Here is a 27,719-nt window from a genome sequence, read left to right on the forward strand (position 1 = left end):
GTAAATTAATGCTATTTATCTTAATATCTCGGTTGTTTGATCTAGATAATCATCACTTTTGAGACATTTTATCAAACAGTAAGTCGTTTTTCTCGGAAGTAGCGTCAGTGGACTTACTCGGTTTTGTCTGCACACGGCAGATATGCATTCATTCCAAATGAAACAGCCAAACATAAACTTGTCTTCAAAAGTGTATTGATGAAAAATGTACTCTCTCTCCCTCTCTCTCAGAAGCATGAACATATGCATTCATTCAAGATGAGATAGCTGCAAGATTTATTGATGTAACATTCAACAATGCTCTCTCTCTCTCTCTCTCTCTCTCCTCTCTTTTCTCTCTCTTCTCTCCTCTCTCTCTCTCTCTCTCTCTCTCTCTCTCTCTCTCTCTCTCTCTCTCTCTCTCTCTCTCTCTCTCTCTCTCTCTCGTCTCTCGTCTCTCTCTCTCTCTCTCTCTCTCAGCAAACAATCAGCAAATCCACATCATTTTTATCTAAAGGCCACCCTGCATCTCCGCAACCCACAGCTTGAATGTACGGTCGTAGGAACAGGTGGCAATATACTTGAGGTCAGGGGTCACATCGAGTGCCATGACCTTGCCCTCATGACCGGCCAAGGTCTTCAGAGGCGCCCAATTTGGATTGGCCCACACCTGCAAAAACAAAGACAATTAAAAAAGGAACACAGGCATGTGTGAGAATATACCTCCGGAACCATCAACCCTCAATAACACAAACAAAAACATCCACACACACACACACACACACATACAAACACTCATGCACAAACACACACATGCGAGTACACACACACACACGTGAGTGCACACTCACAAACACAAACACATGTGCACAAACACACACACACACACACACACAGCATGAACACCAAAAACGTCAAAACTCAAACAAGAAACAACCAAAGGACATTGTTGGAAAAAGGAAAACAACATTAAGAAAAACACAGACAGTCCAAATTTAAATTGAAGACAAGAGATCATAATTAAATAAAAAAATGTATAAGTCTCCTTTCAAGATCTCACCAACAGCTTAGCAAGATGTACCAGGGTCAAAAGGTCCTCCTCACAGGAGACCAAAGGCTGAAAAGCCTAGCAGGTACAAACACGTCTGAACACAACCGTGTTGAAGAAGGGAATGAGTATACCAGCGATATGTGCCGCGCGGGCGGCCGGTGAGGGGAGGTAACTACCAGGACCTTGTTGTCAAGGTTTTGTTTTGTTTTGGGAGTTACCTCCCCCTGTTTCCAGGGTTAGTACTTCAATGTCTTACGCATCAAACTGAAGTTAATGCTATTTATGTGAGTTGGAGTAAGAATATGTGATTTAATGTTAAAAATAAACCCTTACCTTGGCAGTATTGTCATAGGAGCCCGTGATGAGGTAATTCCCATGCTGGGCTGCAATGACAAAACGATCAAAATCACTTTTATCTACATTCCAGAATTGACAGAAAATCAAGGGGCATGCGCATGTGTCCTTTGTGTATGCACACATGTGTTTGTAACCATGCATGCTTGTGTAAGGGTGAGTAAAATGAAGAAAACATATGTACTAAGTGCAGGGTCCCCACTGGATTTTAGAAACAAAATTCCATGACTTTTCCATGACTTTCCATGAGCCTCAATAACATTTTCCATGACTAGATCCACAGGTTGCCATTTCCGAACACGCAAACTTTTTACGTCTTGTCACTGCCAGTTTTGATACTGGCTTGCTTTGCACTGAATTTGAGTCAGTTTCTACGCAGTGTCTCTTCGACAAGCAAGTCAAGCATTTGCTACGCAGTCAGATTATCGGTAATGTTTGCTGGTCCTGTCATTTCACTAAACTGGACCAGCCACTGTTTGTATCCATCTGCACTTTCGTCAATTCCGTTTCGTAACCGTCACTGTGACTTGACGAACTGTCATGTTTTTGCATGTGTGTGTAAATGCATGCATCCACATGCAAGTATGCCAAAGATTGTGTGCAAGTATGTAAGTAAGGGGAAAACTTACGCTGAAACTTGACCATGGACACCAGGTTGGTGTGAGCAGGGATGGTGTAGACTTGCTTCCTCTGCCTCAAGTCCCAGATCATGGCACTGTTGTCCTGACTCCCCGTAGCTACATGGAACCTGCACACACCATTATTATTATTATTATGGTGAGCTTATATAGCGCGAACCACAATTAACTGTGCTCTCCGCGCTTTACATTCTAATTTCTGCTGTGTGAAATGGAATTTTTTACAGACAGACAGACAAACAAACATTTTTTACACACAATATATAACGCATTCACATCGACCAGCAAATCTCAAGCCTGTTAGGCGAAACTTTACCTTTCACGGCCTTTATTCCAAGTCACACGGGTATTTTGATGGACATTTTTATCTATGCCTATACAATTTTGCCAGGAAAGACCCTTTTGTCAATCGTGGGATCTTTAACGTGCACACCCAATATAGTGTACACGAAGGGACCTCGGTTTTTCGTCTCATCCGAAAGACTAGCACTTGAACCCACCACCTAGGTTAGGAAAGGGGGGAGAAAATAGCGGCCTGACCCAGAGTCGAACACGCAACCTCTCGATTCCGAGCGCAAGTGCGTTACCACTCGGCCACCCAGTCCATTATACATGTTTACATGCACTGAAACAAAAGTTATAGCAAAAAGTTTATCCGATTCATCAAATGGAAAATACAGGGGACTTCCACTAAATCACGGTCCACTAAATCGCAAATTCGGCTATATCGCGAAGACCTCTTGGACCCCCCAAAAAACAGGACCAACCTTCAAAAAACAGTTATAGCAAAATGTTCATCTGATTCATCCAATGCAAAATAGTTATGTACATGTACACACACACGGCTCCGGAAATTTTATGAACACCTACACAAAAATTGCATACGGTGGAACCCCCTTTTTAAGACCTTCAAAAATCTGACAAAATCGGGTCTTAAAAAGGAGGCAATCTTAAAATGGGGGTAAATTTACTGAGGTTATGAAGAGAAGGTCTGAGAAAACACGGTCTTAAAAAGGAGGCAGTCTTAAAATGGGGGTAAATTTACTGAGGTTCTGAAGAGAAGGTCTGACAAAACAGGGTCTTAAAAAGGAGGCAGTCTTAAAAGGAGGGTTCCACTGTACCTACTATCACTCGGTCAATGTACACAATAGACTGCAGGTGTGCTACCTACACGAACACACGCACATGCAGGCATACACACATGCAGACGCGCAAACACATGCACTCAAACACACACACAAATACCCATGCATGCATGCAGGCACACACACACACACAGATGTGCGCACACACACACACACACACACACAGATATATGTGCGCACACACACACACACACACACAGATGTGCGCACACACACACACACATGTGCGCACACACACACACACACACACACACAGATGTGCGCACACACACACACACACACACACACAGATGTGCACACGCATACACACACACACACACACACACACACACACACACAGATGTGCGCACACACACCCCCTACCCATCATCGTTAAAGTCCACAGCCAGAATAGACTGCAGGTGCCCCTCTAGGAACATGACGCAGCGACCGGAGCGAAGATCCCACACTCTCCCATAAGCGTCGAGTCCCCTGAAAACATAATGAGCATTGGTCAACATTTGCACCTGACAGACAGAGAGGGAGAGAAAAAAGGATGAAAGCAGGTAACCAACACCACACACACAAAAGTCGGTATTTCTATTAGCCAGTATTTTTCTGGTGGATCAATGAAAAAAAAAACTGCAGAAATTTGGGGCTCAAATGAAGGGGATTGCTGCTGTTGATAATATAAATGACAATGATGATGACAACAATGATGGCGATGACATTAATGATGATGATAACGAAGACAACGACGACGACAATCAGACAATGGCAACTACGACAATGACAGCGTCATCGAAGATGATGATGATGAATTTTAAACAATCACAACAACCATGACAACAAATGAGAGGAAGAAAACGAAAAGACAACGACCACCCTCTCAACACAACAAAAAAAGAGGCCAAGAAAAGGCATGGACAGCTCAAGGCTGTTTCTGGCTTGCATTCTAGTGCGAGTTAAAAATAGCCATGGCAGAGGGAATCATTTTGCTATACCAACAGCTGCAGCCAGCACACGGTTAAGCTCGCTTGCTTGTCATACCCAAATCCTTCCGCACTACACCGGGAGATGGGACTTATCAGTGGCTGCAGGTGTGGGAATGGCTGAGAGGAAAAACCTCTGAAAAAAATACGTATAAAGACGCCTGAGCGATTCAAGAATATAAAATGCTGAAGTTTTGACCGTTTTTCCTCTGAATTTTTTTCCCTCTGAAATCTCATTTCAAAACCTCTAAAATTAGCGTATCCGAGGATCATTCCCATGCCTGTGGCTGGCACCGAGCAGCCTGCAGCTGGTGTTATCTCTGCTGTGGGGGAAAGGATGGGTGCCAACAATAGCTCAGCCAGCCTGAAGCTGGTATTATCTCTGCTGTGGGGGAAAGGATGGGTGCTAACAATAGCTCAGCCAGCCTGAAGCTGGTGTTATCTCTGCTGTGGGGGAAAGGATGGGTGCTGAAAATAGCTCGGCCTGCCTGCAGCTGGTGTTATCCCCGCAGTGGGAGAAAGGATGGGTGCGAACAATAGCTCAGCCTGCCTGCAGCTAATGAGGCAAAAATGAAGCCCTGGGAACAGCCGTGAGCCGACAAAACACAGCCACTGACCCTGTGACGGCGAGAGCTCCGTCGCCCTGGAAGCAGATGTCGTAGACGGGCTTGCTGTGTCCTTCCTGGTGCAACACCTCCTCCTGTACCTCCAGGTCCCACAGCCGCCACGAGTTGTCAAAGCTGAAACCACAGATAACACAGGTAAGGTAAGGTAAGATAAAGGTAAAGAATAAGTTAAACCACAAGTAACACAGGTAAGGTAAGGTAAGATAAAGGTAAAGTATAAGTTAAACCACAAGTAACACAGGTAAGGTAAGGTAAGGTAAGGTAAAGGTAAAGTATGCGTTAAACCACAGGTAACACAGGTAAGGTAAGGTAAAGGTAAAGTATAAGTTAAACCACAGGTAACACAGGTAAGTTAAGTTAAGTTAAGTTAAGTTAAGTTAAATTAAGTTAAGTTAAGGTAAGGTAAGGTAAGGTTAGGTTAAGTTAAGTTAAGGTAAGGTAAGGTAAGGTAAGTTAAGGTAAGGTTATACAGTCAAACCTGTCTATAACAACTACCCAAGGGACCGAACAAACGTGGTCATCATAGACAGGTGGTCGCTATGGAAACAAGAATTATATTGCAGAAGAGCTTGTCAGGATCATTCAGGCTGGTTGTTTCGGCAGGTGGTCGCTATGGAAAGAAGAATTATATTGCAGAAGAGCTTGTCAGGATCATTCCGGCTGGTTGTTTCGGCAGGTGGTCGCTATGGAAACAAGAATTATATTGCAGAAGAGCTTGTCAGGATCATTCAGGCTGGTTGTTTCGGCAGGTGGTCGCTATGGAAACAAGAAATATATTGCAGAAGAGCTTGTCAGGATCATACAGGCTGGTTGTTTCGGCAGGAGGTCGCTATGGAAACAAGAATTATATTGCAAAAGAGCTTGTCAGGATCATTCAGGCTGGTTGTTTCGGCAGGTGGTCGTTATCGAGAGGTGGTCAACCAGGGCAGGTTCAACTGTATAAGGCTAAGTAAGGTATGGTATGGTCAGGTCTTCCCACCCCAGATGACTTGTACAGAAAAAATACAGCATGTTTAATTCATGCATTAGAATCATATCATATCATGATCATCTCACACACACACACACAAAATGTTGAATAATTTGCCAAAAACTAAACACGATGTGTTTTTTCTACACAAGTCTTACTCCACCACAGCAAGCAAGGAAGAGGACGTGACAGTGATACGATGTATGGTGCGCAGTGGCGTGGTGGTAAGACGTTGGCCTCCTAATCGGGAGGCCGTGAGTTCGAATCCCGGTCGCTGCCGCCTGGTGGGTTAAGAGTGGAGATTTTTCCGATCTCCCAGGTCAACTTATGTGCAGACCTGCTAGTGACTTAACCCCCTTCGTGTGTACACGCAAGCACAAGACGAAGTGCGCACGGAAAAGATCCTGTAATCCATGTCGGAGTTCGGTGGGTTATAGAAACACGAAAATACCCAGTATGCCTCCCCCGAAATCGGCGTATGCTGCCTGAATGGCAGGGTAAAAATGGTCATACACATAAAAATCCACTCGTGGTAAAAACATGAGTGAACGTGGGAATCTAAGTCCATGAACAAAGAAGAAGAAGAAGAAGAAGAGAAGTATGGTGCCGGGGAGAGTGGGACAAAGCCAAACAAGAGCACAATACATGCTACGTACCAACACGTCCCCAGGAATCGTCCGGACGGGTGGTACTTGAGACGGGACACTCTGTAGGGAGCATGGCCCTCGATATCTGCGATGGGTTCGTCACTGAAATCAGTCAAAGCAGAGCTGGTAACCAACAAGCAAGCCTTAACATGATTCTTTGCAGTTTAAAGACACGCAGATTTGACTATGTGCAAAGCACGGGATCAGGCATCAAATGCAAATTGCGAACAGTTTCTAGAAACAAAAGTCTGTTCTGTTGTTTGATTGCTGAATTTTCGTAACTTTTAGTAATAAATTTTCTTTTGATTAATATACTTACCGAACAGGGTTCAGCGTCTTAGCACTTAGACTGAAGTCAATGCTTATATGTGAGTTGAAGTAAGAATATGTCATTTAACCCCTTCACTGCCCAGCACGTACTAGGTACGTGGTCATGTTTGGTTTCTCATACGCCCATACACGTACCAGGTACGTGGCATTTACATCAGCACTTTTCAGGACATTTGTGAAAACTAAATGGGAGGTAACCACTGTCCAACTTCTTGTAGGGGTTTAAACACAGTTCTTTCCCATTGACCGTTCAGATAAGTTAGTACCACGTGGTAAACACTTTTTTAGAAGTTTTTTCCGATCTATAAGATTCAAAATGGCGGCCGAAAGTCGGACATCAACTCGTAGACCTGTTTTCAAATGATACAGTGTTCTGGAAGCTCTACAAGAAGTGATTTATGGATTACCACACAGAAGAATACTTTTATGGGCTGTAATGTGAGTACCTGATGTTTGACACCAATTTTAGCTGTGTTTTCTGCGGTTTTACGTGCTGCAGTGTGTGTGTGGAAGTTTGGAAACTGTAATTTTTGACAAATATGGTCATTATATCGATTTTTACTAAAACAATCACAAACAAAGTCCAATGATCATGTTATCACATAATAGCCAAGGGTGTAAGCAAACCACATGCCAAAGATCTAAGAGATATCTCAATAAATGATTGAGCAATGAACAGATTAGTGAACCTACTGAAGAAAGTAAAATTTGCCCTGGCGCACAGCAATACCAAAATGCTGTTATACTGTGGCAGTGAAGGGGTTAATGAAATACATGTATAATGGTATTGGTATTGTTTGGGCACATCTACCATACTGTAGCCCCTCAGTGGGACATGGAGACCGTAACCCAGGCTATTTGGTATCCTCTGAGTTTTGAAAACGCTGAGGTAACTTTGATGATTATAGCTTTTCATTGAATACGCTAAACACAACAGCAGGAGAAAATTAATTCCATTTATAGGCTTATGTAAATAAATTACCAAAATAGTGTCAGTTAAGTGGAAAAATGTCCCTAATACTGTAAAAAATGTCCAACTTTGACAATGATCCTGTCTAGGGGTGCCATGCACAAGAAAGTGCCAAACTAGGTCGGGACCAAGCAGCCCTGAAAGTCCACAAAATGGTGCACTGGCCTTTAGCTAGTGCTTCTAAACATTTAATAGCCAGAGAACAAATTTTACTCACCAAACCATCCATTTCTTCCACTTTCAGCAACTTTACTCGCATTTGGCGAGTAGATGAACATTTCTACTCGCCAGTTACATGTTTCTAATCGCCATGGCGAGTAAAATACTCGCCACTTTCAGGCCTGCCAAGCCTTACGTCGAAGTGGCTGAAATCAAGATTTGTTTGAGATTTCAACCAATACGAATCAGTGCCGGAATCCCACCCAGTACCGCACTTTCACATGCACACCACCCCAGGAAAATACCTGACAAGGTTCCACAGCTTGACCGTGCCGTCTTGGCCGCAGGAGGCCATGCAGCAGGATGAGTCCGGCAAGCCCACAGTGGCCTGAGGGTGAAAGACAATGGCCCCAACGTTGCAGTTGTGACCTGTAAAGACAGGTAGAAAAGTTATGGCTACGCGACTTTTTGAGGTTATGTTTGTTTGTTCGTTCATGGGCTGAAACTCCCACGGCTTTTACGTGTATGACCGTTTTTACCCCGCCATTTAGGCAGCCATACGCCGCTTTCGGAGGAAGCATGCTGGGTATTTTCGTGTTTCTATAACCCACCAAACTCTGACATGGATTACAGGATCTTTTTCGTTGCGCACTTGGTCTTGTGCTTGCGTGTACACACGGGGGTGTTCGGACACCGAGGAGAGTCTGCACACAAAGTTGACTCTGAGAAATAAATCTCTCGCCGAACGTGGGGACGAACTCACGCTGACAGCGGCCAACTGGATCGCGTTACCGACTGAGCTACATCCCCGCCCTCTTTTGAGGTTATAATACTTCCCTTTCTTTTGACAGGATAGCGTATTGTTCAGGCTCTTAGTATCTAAACTGTGTCAATGCTCATATGTGAGTTGGAGTGAGAATATGTAATTTAATGGCCCCCACGTTGCAGTCGTGCCCTGTAAAGACAGGTAGAAAAGGTACAGGTGGTACAGTGGAACCCCCCTTTTTAAGACCTTGTTTTCTCAGACTTTCTGTTCATAACCTCTGTAAAATTACCCCCATTTTAAGACTCCCTCCTTTTTAAGACCTTGTTTTCTCAGACTTTCTGTTCATAACCTCTGTAAAATTACCCCCATTTTAAGACTCCCTCCTTTTTAAGACCTTGTTTTCTCAGACTTTCTGTTCATAACCTCTGTAAAATTACCCCCATTTTAAGACTCCCTCCTTTTTAAGACCTTGTTTTCTCAGATGTTTAGAGGTCTTAAAAGGGGGGTTCCACTGTAGCATAACCATTTGGTCGCGAGATGACGGGCGTTGTGGAGGGGTGGTAAGATGTCGGCCTCCTAATCGGAAGGTCGAGGGTTCGAATCCCGGCCGCGGCCGCCTGGTGGGTTAAGTGTGGAGATTTTTCCGATCTCCCAGGTCAACTTATGTGCAGACCTGCTAGTGGCTTATCCCCCTTCGTGTGTACACGCAAGCACAAGACCAAGTGCGCACGTAAAAGATCCTGTAATCCATGTCAGAGTTCGGTGGGTTATAGAAACACGAAAATACCCAGCATGCTTCCTCCGAAAGCGGCGTATGGCTGCCTAAGTGGCGGGGTAAAACCCGACATACACGTAAAAGTCCACTCGTGCAAAAACACGAGTGTACGTGGGAGTTTCAGCCCACGAACGCAGAAGAAGAAGAAGAAAAGGTCGCGAGATGTTAGAGATCTTAACTACTCTTTAGTTTTAGTGAGGACATGTGAGATATGACACATACTTTTTTTGTGGAAGGAAGAGAGAAGATGGCACGTTTGTGAAACAAAGCACTGGGCACATGGAAACGCCTATCTAAACGTTTTCAGTCTAATAAACGGAACATCATCGCCAATTTGGATTGCATCGGTTTCTAAATCGGGCAAATAGAAAAATAGCTAGCTGGCACATGGAAACACCGATCTAAACATTTTCAGTCTAATAAATGGAACATCATCGCCAATTTGGATTGCATCGGTTTCTAAATCGGGCAAATAGAAAAATAGCTAGCTGGCACATGGAAACACCTATCTAAACATTTTCAGTCTAATAAACGGAACATCATCGCCAATTTGGATTGAATTGGTTTCTAAATCGGGCAAATAGAAAAATAGCTAGCTGGCACATGGAAACACCGATCTAAACATTTTCAGTCTAATAAACGGAACATCATCGCCAATTTGGATTGAATTGGTTTCTAAATCGGGCAAATAGAAAAATAGCTAGCTGGCACATGGAAACACCAATCTAAACATTTTCAGTCTAATAAACGGAACATCATCGCCAATTTGGATTGCATTGGTTTCTAAATCGGGCAAATAGAAAAATAGCTAGCTGGCACATGGAAACACCTATCTAAACATTTTCAGTCTAATAGACGGAACATCATCCCCAATTTGGATTGCATTGGTTTCTAAATCGGGCAAAACGAAATGAAGCTTGATGGCACAAAAGCATCAGTGGTTCCCCACTTTACTCACCACGTAAGTCTCTGATGTGCTGACAGTCGGGTATGGACCACAGCTTGCACAGTCCAGACCTGTCGGATCAAACAGAATTTCATTTAGGCCAAATCCAAAAACAAAGAGACTTCCAACGTTCCAATTTTCAGAATCAAAAAACAAGAAAGGCAAGTTGTTGGAACGTTGCTGGAGCGTCTGTAAAATCGACAAGTCTGGCAGCGGAACGAAATTCAGATGTGGATGGAGCAGTGAGTGCAGGGACGGGGCGCTGTGAGAGCACAACGGGACAAGGAACAGGTGTAAAGACGGGGGAAAAAAAAGTTGTTGGAACGTTTGTTATTGACAAAAATACGTTACATTCACAGGCGGTAAAAACCTTCATCAAGATAAGTTTGCGTAACGTAGGTAACCAGTCTAGGAGAAGGAAAACTCCGAAATAAAACCACGGGCAGACCAAGCTCAACAGCCCAGGAAGGCAATTGGTCTAAGGGAGGGACCCCTGATCAACGTCCATGGCCGAAGCCGGAGATGCGGGACCCCCTGGGTGCCAAAAAGCGCTGCATCACGCAAATCACAATAGTGAACGACGAAGAAGAAGTTTGCGTAACTAATTGTTTTGTCTGTGCACTTAAAAGACCGTTGGGTCGATATATTTGTGAATGTAACATAGTTTTGTCAATAACAAACGTTCCAACATCTTACCTTTCTTGTTTTTTAAATCATTTAGGCCAAACAAAAATATATGTTGGTTTAGGGTAACGTGACCAAAACAAATAGGGTCAGTAGGTCGGCTTTTTGAAATTTTATTTATTTCTTTTTTTTTTTAAAGATTTAGTCGAGTTTAAAGGTTACTTCCCTTAGTTTCGGTATGATTTGCAAAATGTGCCAACAGATTTTTTGTTTTTTTTAAGAAATGAAAAAAAAGTTTTAGGGTCGCGGGGGAAAAATTGGGTTGGTCGGGTTACCCCAAACCAACATATATTTTTGTTTGGCCTTATAGTCATCATCCTGATGCAATGGTGCCTGCAATGCAATATAAGAGGACACCTCCCAGTATGGTGCCTGCAATGCAATATAAGAGGACACCTCCCAGTATGGTGCCTGCAATGCAATATAAGAGGACACCTCCCAGTATGGTGCCTGCAATGCAATATAAGAGGACACCTCCCAGTATGGTGCCTGCAATGCAATATAAGAGGACACCTCCCAGTATGGTGCCTGCAATGCAATATAAGAGGACACCTCCCAGTATGGTGCCTGCAATGCAATATAAGAGGACACCTCCCAGTATGGTGCCTGCAATGCAATATGAGAGGACACCTCCCAGTATGGTGCCTGCAATGCAATATAAGAGGACACCTCCCAGTATGGTGCCTGCAATGCAATATGAGAGGACACCTCCCAGTATGGTGCCTGCAATGCAATATAAGAGGACACCTCCCAGTATGGTGCCTGCAATGCAATATAAGAGGACACCTCCCAGTATGGTGCCTGCAATGCAATATAAGAGGACACCTCCCAGTATGGTGCCTGCAATGCAATATAAGAGGACACCTCCCAGTATGGTGCCTGCAATGCAATATAAGAGGACACCTCCCAGTATGGTGCCTGCAATGCAATATGAGAGGACACCTCCCAGTATGGTGCCTGCAATGCAATATGAGAGGACACCTCCCAGTATGGTGCCTGCAATGCAATATGAGAGGACACCTCCCAGTATGGTGCCTGCAATGCAATATAAGAGGACACCTCCCAGTATGGTGCCTGCAATGCAATATGAGAGGACACCTCCCAGTATGGTGCCTGCAATGCAATATAAGAGGACACCTCCCAGTATGGTGCCTGCAATGCAATATAAGAGGACACCTCCCAGTATGGTGCCTGCAATGCAATATAAGAGGACACCTCCCAGTATGGTGCCTGCAATGCAATATAAGAGGACACCTCCCAGTATGGTGCCTGCAATGCAATATAAGAGGACACCTCCCAGTATGGTGCCTGCAATGCAATATGAGAGGACACCTCCCAGTATGGTGCCTGCAATGCAATATGAGAGGACACCTCCCAGTATGGTGCCTGCAATGCAATATGAGAGGACACCTCCCAGTATGGTGCCTGCAATGCAATATGAGAGGACACCTCCCAGTATGGTGCCTGCAATGCAATATGAGAGGACACCTCCCAGTATGGTGCCTGCAATGCAATATGAGAGGACACCTCCCAGTATGGTGCCTGCAATGCAATATAAGAGGACACCTCCCAGTATGGTGCCTGCAATGCAATATAAGAGGACACCTCCCAGTATGGTGCCTGCAATGCAATATAAGAGGACACCTCCCAGTATGGTGCCTGCAATGCAATATGAGAGGACACCTCCCAGTAAGCAACACCTTGAAAAATGTTTTAGTTATAATCCTCACTTCAATACAACGGTGCCTGTAATACAATCTCCCTTCAAAGAAAGAACACCTCCCAATGCAGAACACATTTTCATGCAACCCTGACAACCTCAAACTAGAGCACACCTGTCACTACACCTGACACTACACCTGACACCTGGCAATGTAGGGACACTTTAGGTAGGTCCCAACAAAGTCCTCTTATCAAAGGTAAACTCTCGCTTCCACCCTTTCATCCATATGTTCTTCTTCTTCTTCTTCTGCGTTCGTGGGCTGAAACTCCCACGTACACTCGTGTTTTTTTGCACAAGTGGAATTTTACGTGTATGACCGTTTTTTACCCCGCCATTTAGGCAGCCATACGCTGTTTTTTGAGGTAGCATGCTGGGTATTTTTGTGTTTCTATAACCCACCGAACTCTGACATGGATTACAGGATCTTTTTCGTGCGCACTTGGTCTTGTGCTTGCGTGTACACACGGGGGTGTTCGGACACCGAGGAGAGTCTGCACACAAAGTTGACTCTGAGAAATAAATCTCTCGCCGAACGTGGGGACGAACTCACGCTGACAGCAGCCAACTGGATACAAATCCAGCGAGCTACCGACTGAGCTACATCCCCGCCATCCATATGTTCAATTCCATTTTCTTACTCAGAGATGGCCAAATCTCACAATTTTAACTCGCCAGCCGGTTGAGTAACTTCAAAGAAAGTCACTAGCCCGCCAGAATTTTCGCTTGTCAGGTACATATCACACTTTTGCTGCATCTGCAGTGTTTATGGCTTTGAAACTCCATATTACAACCAAAAGGGTTGTGTTGGACCAGAATGTCCACTAGCCAGCCAGGCGAGTTGCCAGGCGGTTTCTACTAGCCCGACTGATTTTTTACTCGCCCCATTCATCCATCCATACCTCTATCCAATCGCCAACCTGCCCATCAATCAATCCATCTATCTATCCATCCATCCATTCGCTCAATGTCTTACCATGAGGCTGTGGCCAGCATCTTTGAGTTTGGACTGAACATGCAGTAGGACAGCGGTCGGTTGTCTCCGATCTGACTGCAGTCATTTGTGATCGACTGAAACACAACAGAACATGTCCCAAAACACATATTTTTACTACAGTTATTGAACCCAAAATCACAATTAACCGGAAAAAGTCTACGCTTTTTCATTCCAAAGTCTTTTCTTTTCACAAAATAAATTTAGGTTGAACATATTACCACAGGATGAACTATGTGTCATCTTTCTGTCTTCTTCCTCCTCTCTGTGTTTGCTTAGTTAGACAATGTCAAGAGTCTTGAAGATGCCATCATCATGAAATCTACTCATATGCTTTGATCATATTATTTCAAACTCTCCAGCACACAAAAGAAATTATTAACAAATCGCATAAAAAAAATGGAAAAGTGTACGCTGAAATCACATCAAGCTACAATACTGAAAACCAAAAGTATACACTAACATTACTTCAAGCTACTGAAACAACACACATACAGTACAATGTGCAGACTCGCCTCGGTGTTCGAACAACCCCGATAAAGAACCCAAGTTCACAACAAAAGTCTCAGGATTTGGAAACATAAATACACGCATGCAGGAAAAAGAAAAAAATGGGAAGCGCCGTTCTGTTTGTTTCCCCAGTGAGAAAGTAGCCCGAATGTCCATGAGGATAACCTCACAGGACTTCTTCTTCTGCGTTCGTGGGCTGAAACTCCCACGTACACTCGTGTTTTTTGCACGAGTGGAATTTTACGTGTATGACCGTTTTTTACCCCGCCATTTAGGCAGCCATACGCCGCTTTCGGAGGAAGCATGCTGGGTATTTTCGTGTTTCTATAACCCACCGAACTCTGACATGGATTACAGGATCTTTTTCGTGCGCACTTGTGCTTGCGTGTACACATGGGGGTGTTCGGACACCGAGGAGAGTCTGCACACAAAGTTGACTCTGAGAAATAAATCTCTCGCCGAACGTGGGGACGAACTCACGCTGACAGCGGCCAACTGGATACAAATCCAGCGCGCTACCGACTGAGCTACATCCCCGCCCGCCTCACAGGACTATATATATATATATATATATATATATATATATATATATATATAAAATATCAGAAGTTGTGAAAGAAACAATTGAAAGTCAGAAGAGACTTTCTTCTGAGATTTGTTAAAATCTCTTAGCAGAGCAAAAGAGAGAGGAAACAAAAAAAGTTTATATAAAATATATAAAATCTTATCCTTATTCTTACCCTAGCAAAACCAATCTCTCACAAAAACATACCCTGATGCGCTTCTGTAAATCCTGTAGACGCGCATTCTTCTGTGTTGCAGGTAACAACTTGTCCTGTTTCTGTCTCCGTACCCTCTCCTTGGCCCTGCACATATACTCCACCATTTTCAAAATGGCTCTTCACACCAACAAACTGTTTCAAATTGCTACACAAGCTAATATCATTCAGCTGCAAGTTTGGAATAACATCCTAGAAGAAAAGTCATCGAACAAGCTAATTGTTCTTGTTTTTAACTAAACCATCCACGCACATTACTGTATTCAAACTCAGGTATATGTTAAGTCACTCCTCCGTGTGTCATCATCACCCAAAAAGTGACGTGACCCCAGTGTTGTTCCCAGGCCTCCGTCTTCGGTCATTTACCGAGATTTAAAAAAATCTGATGCATTGTTCTGCAGACCTGTTTACCCTAAACCCGAGGAAAGAGTACTTTCCCAAAAAGTTGAGTGCATTTTTCAAAAAGTTGGTGTACTTTGCAAGCAAAGGCATATGGGCTAGGGAAAAATGTACGCCTGGGTGCAAACGTGTTTGTGAAAGAATAGCATGTCTTGTGAACACCTTCAGAATTTAACTCCTTCCAATACAACAGGAATAAAACAATTTTATTTACCTGTCAGTTTATAGCATTATAACCAGTGTCTTCCAAACAGATTGATAATGAAAAGATGAAGTTCGTGAAATAACATCTGCGGTTGACAGTGGTAAGTTCATTTTTACAATCATCTCAGAAAACATTGCTTCAGCGCTGACTACAGCCTTTTCTTCTGGCAGGATTTGCTTTACGGGAATGAACTTCATAATTCCTTGGCAGCTTTCAGCGGATTTCTTTGCAGCAACCTTGTCCAGGTGAGTTTTGGAACTGCAGACAGTGTCGTTCGATGTCATATTTCCCAGCATGGGCAACGGAGAAATCTGATTTACAATACTTGCAGTGTGCATGACTTTTTCCCATAGTAGACTCCACAATTCCTGGCTCTTTCTTATATTTCTCCAAGAAAATCTGCTGCTTCTGCTGTTTAGACTTGGTACAGTCATCCAAAACTGGCACATTTTTCCGCTTCATTTTGCCACGATTGTCCAGACGATCGCACGTGCCAACAACTGAACAAGGTTTCCACAGCTGAAGACTCGCTGTCATGCTTATCTCCCTTCGACCGAAACCGGTATCAGTTGTACCATTCTGTAATCAGCACACCAACACCGGAAAACGTATTCTAGATTTTTTCTTAGGCATATTTTGTGCGTGTGTCGCGTATTTGCGTACCGATAATAATTTGGCGTGCAAAATACGCCCAAATCGTACTGGTAAACAGGTCTGGTTCTGACCCTCCCAGGCTAGGCTGGTCCAATGTCCCATAGCTTTGACACATGGGATTGTCTTTAGACAACACATTTATTTTAGCGGCTAGAACATATTGATCGATATATATTTTGAATCCAGGTCCAACTGATGACCTATAATTGTTCTCTGTGTCTGGGAACAACACGATGAACCATGTGGAGAAAAAAGTCTGATCAGTCAGTCAATATTCTCTGTCTCTCAACTTCACCTTGAAATGGAAAATTCTGCAATGCAGTATCTGGATTCCTTCAGACTGGATGGGCCTTCGTGATACCAGGTGATGTTGTCCTGCTCAAAACACACACAATGCAACTTTTAGCCAACATTTTTCCCTGTGTCTTGTAAAGCGTTTGGGAAAGAGAAAACATACCTGTGAAGCTAAGTTTGAAACCATCTTGAAGTGAATCATTTGGGAAAATAAACAAGGAGTGGATTGCTGTTTCAGAAATGAACGGCACAGTAGATCACCTGCAACTCCTTCTCTGTCTCTCTGTCTGCTATGCTACAGAATTGTTCAAAGACAGAGAAATGTGCGTGTGTGTGTGTGTGTCTGTGTACTGAGGAAAGAAATTGTCAGAGAGTGTGCCAACACACACACAATTCTTCTTCTCCACAAGGTTCAATACAGTGATGGCACTAGTATTTTTTTTAAACGGTACGCAAACTTTTATGACGCAAACAGTACAAACAAAAACGGGAGGCTGGCCATTGGAACAAGTAAGAGTCCAACTCAGTACTGTTGTTTTTTTGTTTTAACAGCAAAAAAAACCCAGGTAGTTATAAAAATCAACCGGTAGGTCATACCGGCAGCTAATTTTGTTCTGGTATTTTCTCGTTTCAACCGGTAAAATACCGGTAATTACTTGTTAACGCCAATACTGTTCAATACCCTTGCTGATTCTTCATCATACCCCCAAACCCCATCTTCCAGGCCACTTCTGCTCCTCTCTTCCCCATCCTAGCAACAACAAAAAAAAACAAAAAATGTTTCCTGTGACAAGGCCCAAAAGATTAGGGTCGGTAGGTCGACAATTTTCTTTTTTATTTTAAGTATTGAAGTCCATTTTCTTGTACCTAGGCGCATGTGCATTAGCTGGAACTAGCGTGAGTTGTGTCCCCTCGATGTTTAAGAAAAGTCGATTCCCTTATGTAAAACAGACAATGTTCGGAAATAACTATGTCAGGTTTGTATGAGTTGGGAAAGAGCGAATACTCTTTGCTTTTATTGATGCAAACTTTCCAACATAACATTATAGGCCAGCCACTAGCAAGGGGTGTGTCTGAAACATGTGAAAAAGGAGCATGTGTGAACAGTTTGCCTCAATAAAAGCAAGAGTTTCACTCTTTCAGAAACAATACAACCCAGGCAGAGTTATTTTCTAAGTCCGTCTATTGAGTTGTTTTTGCTTTTGAAGGGACAATAAAAAGTTGTAGGATCGGGGAACCGAAAACTCCTAATTTTGTTGTTGTTGTTGTTGTTAACGACTAACCAGTCGTGACTATGGCAGTCATACCTCGTCCCGACAGAGTTATTTTCAAAGTTCCTCTATTGAGGGTTGCTTTTTTCATTCAAAGGGTCAATAAAAAGTTGAACTCCTAAAATTTCTTCTTTCTCTTTCTGTCGTCTCTCCTTGTTTTAGTACTGTATTTGTAGCTGACTAAGACAAACGTCGAAACCAGTCTTGTGTTTTTATTGTTCGTGTTTCTGGTACTGGACAGTACATTTTCATTGTTACCTTGCTCCTGTGTCTCCTCACCTGCAGTCTCTTGTTCCTAGTCCTAAGATTATACCGGCACGGTGGCCTAGTGGTAAGGCGTCCGCCCCGTGATCGGGAGGTCGTGGGTTCGAACCCCGGCCGGGTCATACCTAAGACTTTAAAATTGGCAATCTAGTGGCTGCTCCGCCTGGCGTCTGGCATTATGGGGTTAGTGCTGGGACTGGTTGGTCCGGTGTCAGAATAATGTGACTGGGTGAGACATGAAGCCTGTGCTGCGACTTCTGTCTTGTGTGTGGCGCACGTTAAATGTCAAAGCAGCACCGCCCTGATATGGCCCTTCGTGGTCGGCTGGGCGTTAAGCAAACAAACAAACAAACAAACAAATTCCTAAGATTGTTGTTTTTTATGCACCTAACCCTGCAGTCGTGGTTGGAATTGCATCATACCTCGTCCTTCTTCTTGACCTCCTGTGCAGGGGCCCTCCTCTGTTTGACAGCGTCTTCTCCCAGCACCGCAAGCAACTGACGCAAACGGGTCCGTCTTTCTGCCGGACCCTCTCCAAACAGACCTGCAAAGAGGAATTGAGATAATCGGTCATTTATCAGTATTGGCGTTGACCGGTAATTATCGGTATTTTACCGGTTGAAACAAGAAAATACCGGAACAAAAATGAATGCTGACCAATTGATTTTTGAACTACCGGGGTTTTTTTCGCTGGTAAAACAACAAAACCAGTACTCTGAGTTGGACTCTCACTGGTTCCAATGACCAGCCTACCATTTTTTTCTGGACTGTTTGCTTCATAAAAGTTTGCCTACCGGTTTGAAAAAATACTAGCGCCATCACTGATTTATCTTTCGCAATATTAAAATGAACGTCTGTAAGTCTAAGGGATTTTGTTCTTTTCTTTTCCGTGTCTACTTCCACCAGCAGAAGCTTGCAGTTGACACAAACACTCCCTTCAGTGTAACTGGCCTTGGAGTTGTTTTTTTCTAAATTTATTAATGTCCTACAGGCATGTATGTTTTGCCTTTTAAGGACATCATCTGGGTTATATGCTTAAAAAAAAAATAAAAAAACCACCACCACGGGGGGTAAGGTTTTGGAGTGTCAAATGCAATTATATTCATAGACGTTTCAAGCCCCATTTCCAGAGGTATAAATAGCTTACAAATGTAAATTTGAAATAAAAATAAAACACATCTTTCTTGCCTACCTAACTTGGCTCACTGTTTATTACAAGAATGTCGTAAGTCATTTTAGCGCAGCCTTCAATCACAAACTGCAATGTCTTTAAGTCTTTAGGGCAGCATTGTCTGAATACGGTTACCCATTTGTAACAAATACTACTCGATTTTCACCAAGGAGTATCCATCTCAAAATACAGTAAAGCCAGTGGACTGGGTGGCCGAGTGGTAACGCACTTGCGCTCGGAAGCGAGAGGTTGCGTGTTCAGGCCTGGGTCAGGCCGCAATTTTCTCCCCCCTTTCCTAACCTAGGTGGTGGGTTCAAGTGCTAGTCTTTCGGATGAGATGAAAAACCGAGGTCCCTTCGTGTACACTACATTGGGGTGTGCACGTTAAAGATCCCACGATTGACAAAAGGGTCTTTCCTGGCAAAATTGTATAGGCATAGATAAAAATGTCCATCAAATACCCGTGGGACTTGGAATAAAGTAAAATAAATTCCATCTCACACGGCATTAAGTCTCAGGAAACATGAATACACGCATGCAGAAATGGGTAGCGCCGTATGTATGGCAGCTCGCTTTCCCCGGGGAGAAAGCAGCCCGAATTTCCATGAGGGTAACCTCACTGGACTGTAAATCTTATCCAATCCAATCCAATCCAATCCAATCTGCCTGACACAATGCTGTGACCCTTTGTTGGCCAACTATCCAAAACTTTGGACAGGTAAAAAGGTGTTCCGACTGGACAATGTCTTTGCAGCTAGGATAATTTAGACCTATACATATTTTCAATCCAGGTCCAACCAACCTATTTTTCGCTTTTTCTAAGAACAACTTTGAAGAAGTATGATGTCCCTGAAGTATTTCTAGGATGCAGAAGACTACTGATAACAAATAACAAATTTCCCAGCGATGGGACAATACAGTAATGAAAAAAAAAATGACTCTTTAACATTTGTCACTCACAGATTGGCTCTCTCAACTGCCTCAAAGTGGCCTTCACCTCTGCATCGTCTGTGCTGACGTGAATCTGTCGAGCCTGCAACACACAAGGAACATTAAACGCCGAATTCAACAGTTAGTAACACACAAGTTTACACATGACAGGCCTGAAAGTGGCGAGTATTTTACTCGACATGGCAAGTAGAAACATGTAGAAATGTTAATCTACTCGCCAAATGCGAGTAAAGTTGCGGAAACAAATTGTTGGTTTGGCTAGTAAAGTTTGTTCTCTGGCTAGTAAATTTTCAGAATTACTAGCCAAAGGCGAGTACATCATTTGTTGGACTTTCAGGGCTGCATGAATGCATCGTATGCTTGATAGGGTAGGGGTCGCACGTACTTCAAACAATATGATGCAAAACAAGACCAGATTTGCGCAGCAATATATATGGCGGGAATGGATATCAATCATGTATGGCACATGAAATGCAATATTTACGGATTTTGTGTTTGCAATGAGCAGTAAGGATTTTCTGCATCGTTAACAAATTAATTCAACAGACAGTGAGTTTCAGTACAACATCGACGGGCGCTGTGGCGTGGTGGTAAGACGTCGGCCTCCAAAGCGGAAGGTCGAGGGTTCGAATCCCGGCCGCGGCCGCCTGGTGGGTTAAGTGTGGAGATTTTTCCGATCTCCCAGGTCAACTTATGTGCAGACCTGCTAGTGGCTTATCCCCCTTCGTGTGTACACGCAAGCACAAGACCAAGTGCGCACGAAAAAGATCCTGTAATCCATGTCAGAGTTCGGTGGGTTATAGAAACACGAAAATACCCAGCATGCTTCCTCCGAAAGCGGCGTATGGCTGCCTAAATGGCAGGGTAAAAACGGTCATACACGTAAAATTCCACTCGTGCAAAAACACGAGTGTACGTGGGAGTGTCAGCCCACGAACGCAGAAGAAGAAGAAGAAGAAGTACAACATCATGTTCTGGTTAATACCTTTTTTTTTTTTAAAGTTTACATCATGTTTTGATTTATTTTTCTGAGTTTATGATATTTAACTTTTACACAAACTCTCTTTGCTCCAGGTATGCGTCCTCTCTTTCTGTCTCTCATAATTATATATATATATATATATATATCCAGTGGAACCCCCCCTTTTAAGACCCCCTCCTTTCTCTGATGTTCTGTTCATTATCATAGCCTCTGTAAATTTACCTCCATTTTAAGACTCCCTCCATTTTATTTTTAAGATCTGATTTTCTCAGATTTTTAAAGGTTGTAAAAGGAGGGTTCCACTGTGTATAAATCAGGCATGGGAATTGAAAAAAGTCAAAAAGGCTGAAAATATTTAAGTAATAGCAAAGTCGATGGCGCGAAGCACCTAGGGGGGTCCGAGGGCATGCCCGCCCGGATTTTTTTCTCTCCAAAGAACCCAAATGGTGCAATTTGGTGTCATCTGAGCTCCAAGTTTGCCATTAAATTCAGTTTGTAGAACCATTTTTGTCTCCCTCATTTATTTTTTCAGCAGACACTTTTGCTTTTTCGGCGAAAAAAAAAAAATCGGCGGAAATTTGCCTTTTTGCGGACAATTCCCATGCCTGATAAATATGCACACGTTAGTCCTTGTGTGTGGGTGTATGTCATACTGTGTGTATGCCTGTGGATATGTTTGTGTGTGTGTGTATGTCATACTGTGTGTATGCCTGTGGATATGTTTGTGTGTGTGCAGGGACATGTGTGTGTGTGTATGTCATACTGTGTGTATGCCTGTGGATATGTTTGTGTGTGCGCAGGGACGTGTGTGTGTGTGCATGCATGTGTGCCTGAATGTGTAAGTCCGGTAAGTTAGTGTGTGCATATGATATATATATGATAATGTGTGTGTGTGGATGTTTGTAGACTTACCCGTTTCCTTCTCTCAAAGTCAGCAAGTACTTCTGCCTGGCTTTCAGCTTCTGCTGCTTCAAAGTCAAAGTGACCACCTAACAGAGAACAAAACACATTATAATACACACACAAAAAGTAAGGCCAAAAAAAAAAAATAGTCAGTTTACGGTATCCCGACCGACCCTATTTTTCGCGCGACCCTAGACTTTTTTTGGCATTTGGGGAGAAAAAAAAGTTACAAAAAAAGTTTTTAAAAAAACTTACAAATGTGGGTTTTTTGGGGAAAAAAAAAAATCCCGACCTACCGACCCTATTTTTTTTTGCCTATGTTACCGTAAACAGACTATTTTTTGTTGTTGGCCTAATGAATAATAATGGGTGTGTTGCTGGTCATTTTTGTTTTCGTTGAGAACTCTTAAGACTCTTAAACAAATGAGGCAGAAAGTCTTAAATTTTGATAATTAATAATTGAACATCTTTCACCCATAATCTCTTGGATTTACAGCCACTGGGATAAATGACCAAGGATAGTATCGATGTATCGATGCAGTGGGTGCCAATTGATTTGTGGATCCAGGAGCTGACCAAACCTGACCCCTTCCATATATGTGACCCTCCACCACGGCATGAGTCGCATGTCACCTTTGCATGATTTTCATATTTTTACATTTTCCTAAAGAGTATTTTATGCTCTATCCAGTGGTGAAACCCGTTTTAGAAAAGAGCAAAAACTGTTTGAGTTATAAGCCTGTGACTAAGGTGACCCTCACGCTGTTACCATACACTCTCCGGACTTATATCAAGTCTAGCGCAGAACCGCGCGAGGTGACATGCGACTCATTTCGTGGTGGAGGGTCACATATGTCTGTGTCTGTGGATTGGATCTATCACTATCACTACAGTGACCCGGATACGGTCCCTGGTTCTGCACATAAAGTTGGCCCGTGTCCACCCCGGCTCGGATTCAAACCAACATGACCCGTGGATCAAAAGTCCAGTGCTCTACTATTAACCAACTGAGCGGGCTCCCAATGCGTTAACAATCCAAGCCAAACAAACCTTCAGTTATGTTGATGTTTCCAGCTTCCTTAGCTTCGGCCAGCACATCCTGCCCGGTTGTCTCCCCTGTTTGACGAGACTTCTCCGTGGCTTCAAGGCTCCCATAATGCAGTGCTTTCCCCGAAGGCACCACTACCATTATATCGTCCTCGTCAGACATGGTGACGGCTGCAAAGTTTTGTACTTGGTCAAAGGTGATGTAACTTGGTGGGCTGAAAAGGCTGTGCTCTGTTCCTTTCCAATACTGATGCCCTCAGTGTAATGAGTGTTATGATATTGTTGTTGAAGCTGATAAAAACTGAAAGAGAAAAAAATCGACAGTTTCACAGAAGCATGCATTAAGCTATCCCCGAGAACAAGAATTAGAATCAAAATAGGTCGAACACTTAAAAAGAAAAACAGACAGCATTTGAGGTAATTTTAAGGTTTAACTTTTTACACTAGAAAATCTTATTTTTCTCTGTTCAATTTTACTAAGTTATTTAGTGGTGATTCTTCTGCAAAAGTCTGATACCACACATTCAAGTTTCATACATTATCTTATAAAGATTAGGGTGCTCAACACTGCCTTTTAAATTTATTTTACAATCTCGCCTGAGCAATCCTTGAAGTTGAACCTACATAAACAACTGGCGCAGTGGCGTGGTGGTAAGAGGTTGGCCTCCTAATCGGGAGGTCGTGAGTTCAAATCCCGGTCGCTGCCGCCTGGTGGGTTAAGGGTGGAGATTTTTCCGATCTCCCAGGTCAACTTATGTGCAGACCTGCTAGTGACTTAACCCCCTTTGTGTGTACACGCAAGCACAAGACTAACTGCGCACGGAAAAGATCCTGTAATCCATGTCAGAGTTCGGTGGGTTATAGAAACACGAAAACACCCAGCATGCATCCCCCGAAATCGGTGTATGCTGCCTGAATGGTAGGGTAAAAACGGTAAAAATCCACTTGTGCTAAAAACATGAGTGAACGTGGGAGTCTAAGCCCATGAACGAAGAAGAAGGAGAAGAGGAGAACCTACATAAAAACCATCTTATAAAAATGTCATGCCATTGCCAATTTACATTTATTTTTTGTCAGGGTTAAGCTAAAAAGTAAAAGCATATTTTCTGTCAAAATGGTTTGGGTCTAGGTGTACTAGAACCTACTTGAGGCACACCAGTTAAAAATAAAGGGTTATAAACAGTAGTCATTGAGTCTAATTGCATCGTTTATTCCTTCCTTTCTGTTTTAAATTAATGTTTCAATTTGTACAGGGAGTGTCAGTACTGATATTCACCGCGTTTTCTGATACTGGTAGATCACTGGTGAATAATCTTTTTCTTCTTCAGCGTTCCAGAATTGCCTGGTTACATGTGAGCTCGTTTTCCCCTTTGGGTTCCCCACACTATACTTAGAGAGCATAATCAGCTCACTCTGCTTTCGATGAGTAGGCATGCTGGGTATATTCGTGTTTCTATAACCCACCGAACTCTGACATTGATTACAGGATCTTTTCCGTGCACACTTGGTCTTGTGCTTGCGTGTACACACGAAGGGTGTTAAGTCACTAGCATGTCTGCACATAAGTTGACCTGGGAGATCGGACACATCTCCACTCTTAACCCACCTGGCGACAGCGACCGGGATTCGAACTCACGACCTCCCGATTAGGAGGCTGACGTCTTACCACCAAGCCACTGCACCCGTCGAGTGTCAGTACTGATAAGTGATATTCACCACGTTTTCTGATACTGGTAGATCACTGGGGAATAATCAAAGTGTTCTCCACCCTTTGGAATCAAAAGAAGAACGCAGTAGCTACAGTTACGCCATCCGTAACTCTACTCGTCTGTGCTACGGTTACGCCACTAAGATATTTTGGTCCCACAGCGATAACCCCACGGCGTAACTCTGCTTGGTCGTGCTAGGGTTATGCCACAAAGAATTTCTTGTCACAGACGGCGTAACCTCACCCGGCTGTGCTAGGGTTACACCACACCGCCAGGGTGTGCTCTCGCGATATTTTCTTCTGGTGGCCATTTTGAAGCATGGGATGAGTGAATACCAATTTGTCCAGCAGTTCATGAGCTGTGTTTTGTATCCGTATGCAGGCCGGTGTAATTCAGCAATGGAGCCAAGCATTATTAACAGTAGGAAGTACATTCGAATCCTTCGATAGTTTGCAAACAGCTATCTTGGCTTTTGAAAAAAGAACGCTTTCGTCCAGCAATAAGTTCTGTCATCGCGAACTCTACAGAAACAGCGAAAACGAGCCCACCAAAAGACTCAATTTCTCACCAATAAACAAATTGACAGCAATCCCTTACAGATTCTCTCCTTCAATTGCATCATTAATCCAGGATAACACCTGCTTGACCAAGTCACCTTCGGACACTGAGGCCGCACAACGACACACCAGCATGCCAACAGACACGGACACACACATCATATTCACACACTCGCGCGCGTAAATAAATAAGCTTTTATCAGTGATTAAACTAAAACTTACTTAAAGTTAAAGAAAAGATTTTTTGTTTTCTTTTCAAAACTATGTTCAATTCATAAACGGAAACAGCAATGACGCAAACATCGTCTGTTCTGTGTTCTCATGCATTAGAGTTCACTCCCTTCAATTATTATTGCGCTCCTTCGTAAATCCTCACACAAGCACGAAAATAAAGCCGCGAACGTTGCAGATGTAAATTATGATTTCATTTTCAAACAAACGTGTTAACAAAAACAGGATCTAAAGAAGAATTTTCTTAATTTCTGATGAGTTTTGTTGGGGTTTAGCATCAACCAATCGGGTTACGACAGAAAAATACTACAACTACTAGTACTACGAAATAGCAAAAACATTGTGCCGTAATCATAGTAGTAAGTATGGCTGAGTGACTGTACGCCGTGAAACTGAAAAAGGCGTTACCCATAGCCTCTAGCAAGCGGGTTACGACAAACTCGCTAATCCGCTTCAAAATGACGTCACGCCGTAACTATAGAATGTCCGAGTAGAATAACGCCGTGAAAAAGGCGTAACTGTAGCCACTTGCCTAAGAAGAAAGAGTGTTACTGTTAGTGTTAGACAGAGTCAAGAGTGTGATTGTCACTGTCTCAGTGTCTGTGTCTGTCAGATTCTCTCCAATATATATAATCCGTGTAGCATTTGATAGCATTGTGCTTAAGAGGAACTTTGGGGAACATACTCACAGTTCTGAGCAAAGTCTTACTGTTTACGGTATTAGATTTCGCATGCCATTAGATTTATCTCAAAAGAAGTTCAAATCCGCCAAATCGTCGTGCAAGCGAAGACGGGCGCCGCCATATTGAGTCGCCTACAGTCAAGCAAACTCTTTTTTGCCCCTGCCAAATGCACCAGAAATGTTTGCAAGTATATTACAAACTATGAAATTTGAGCGGAATTAATTTTGTACGTATTTGTGAGTACACAATATGTTTTAAGCTTTATTTAGTTTTGTTTAGCTTTTGTTAACGTTGAAGCGATAATTAAGACTTATTGCCGAATTTCTCCAATATGAGTGTGTGTGTGTGTGTGTGTGTGTGTGTGTGAGTGTGTGTGTGTGTGTGTGTGTGTTTAATTTGGGTTTGTAACCCTTTTTAGACTTTTTACATTTAGTCAAGTTTTGACTAAATGTTTAAACGTAGAGGGGGGAATCGAGACGAGGGATACCACAGTTGCTCCTTCACTGGAGTCCTTCCAAACTGGTCTGGGTCGTACCCACGGACTTGCCTCGCTGACACAGTAACCCTGCAGCTCTTCGTGTAAATAGTTTTATACTTTTAACCATCTTCTCGGAGTTATTGGGTCACCCACCACCAGTAACCAATCACCCAGTACTCCGCCGCTGGACTACAGACGTTCTGATGAACCCAGTCCACATCAAGAAAGAAGAAGAAAGAAGGGTTGTGGTGTATGTGTGTGTGTGTGTGTCTGTGTGTGTGTGTCTGATGTGTGTGTGTGTAGAGCGATTCAGACCAAACCACTGGACCGATCTTTATGAAATTTGACATGAGAGTTCCTGGGAATCATATCCCCGGACGTTTTTTTCTTTTTTTCGATAAATACCTTTGATGACGTCATATCCGGCTTTTTGTAAAAGTTGAGGCGGCACTGTCACACCCTCATTTTTTCAATCAAATTGATTGAAATTTTGGCCCAGCAATCTTCGACGAAGGCCGCACTTCGGTATTGCTTTTCAGCTTGGTGGCTTAAAAATTAATTAATGACTTTGGTCATTAAAAATCTGAACATTGTAAAAAAAATTAAATTTCAAAACGATCCAAATTTACGTTTATCTTATTCTTCATCATTTTCTGATTCCAAAAACATATAAATATGTTATATTCGGATTAAAAACAAGCTCTGAAAATTAAAAATATAAAAATCATTATTAAAATAAAATTTCCGAAATCGATTTAAAAACAATTTCATCTTATTCCGTGTGGGTTCCTGATTCCAAAAACATATAGATGTGATATGTTTGGATTAAAAACACGCTCAGAAAGTTAAAAAGAATAGAGATAAAGAAAAGCGTGCTATCCTTCTCAGCGCAACTACTACCCCGCT

At 42.9% G+C, this 27,719-nt stretch overlaps 1 protein-coding gene across 2 annotated transcripts; it reads right to left on the reverse strand.

The window, feature by feature from the left end:
- Positions 1 to 178: 178 nt before the first annotated feature.
- LOC138948637 (U4/U6 small nuclear ribonucleoprotein Prp4-like) lies at positions 179 to 26,470 on the reverse strand. 2 transcript variants are annotated; one of them, XM_070320205.1, is made up of 16 exons: positions 26,338 to 26,470; positions 23,159 to 23,456; positions 22,118 to 22,194; positions 20,233 to 20,305; positions 18,524 to 18,645; positions 16,568 to 16,647; positions 15,008 to 15,101; positions 13,708 to 13,802; positions 10,340 to 10,398; positions 8,146 to 8,269; positions 6,391 to 6,483; positions 4,756 to 4,878; positions 3,531 to 3,638; positions 2,014 to 2,132; positions 1,364 to 1,413; positions 179 to 649 (listed from the first exon to the last, which is right to left on the reverse strand). In XM_070320205.1, exons 2-16 carry the CDS (start codon positions 23,316 to 23,318, stop codon positions 491 to 493), a joined length of 1,536 nt encoding a protein of 511 aa, XP_070176306.1. In that variant the 5' UTR covers positions 23,319 to 23,456; positions 26,338 to 26,470; the 3' UTR covers positions 179 to 490. The 2 variants fall into 2 exon arrangements, with proteins under 2 accessions (XP_070176306.1, XP_070176307.1); XM_070320206.1 differs by having other exon boundaries at positions 26,342 to 26,468.
- Between the last annotated feature and the right edge of the window lie 1,249 nt (positions 26,471 to 27,719).

Source organism: Littorina saxatilis, linkage group LG15 (genome assembly GCF_037325665.1).
Source record: "Littorina saxatilis isolate snail1 linkage group LG15, US_GU_Lsax_2.0, whole genome shotgun sequence".
In the NCBI taxonomy this organism is placed as follows: domain Eukaryota; kingdom Metazoa; phylum Mollusca; class Gastropoda; order Littorinimorpha; family Littorinidae; genus Littorina; species Littorina saxatilis.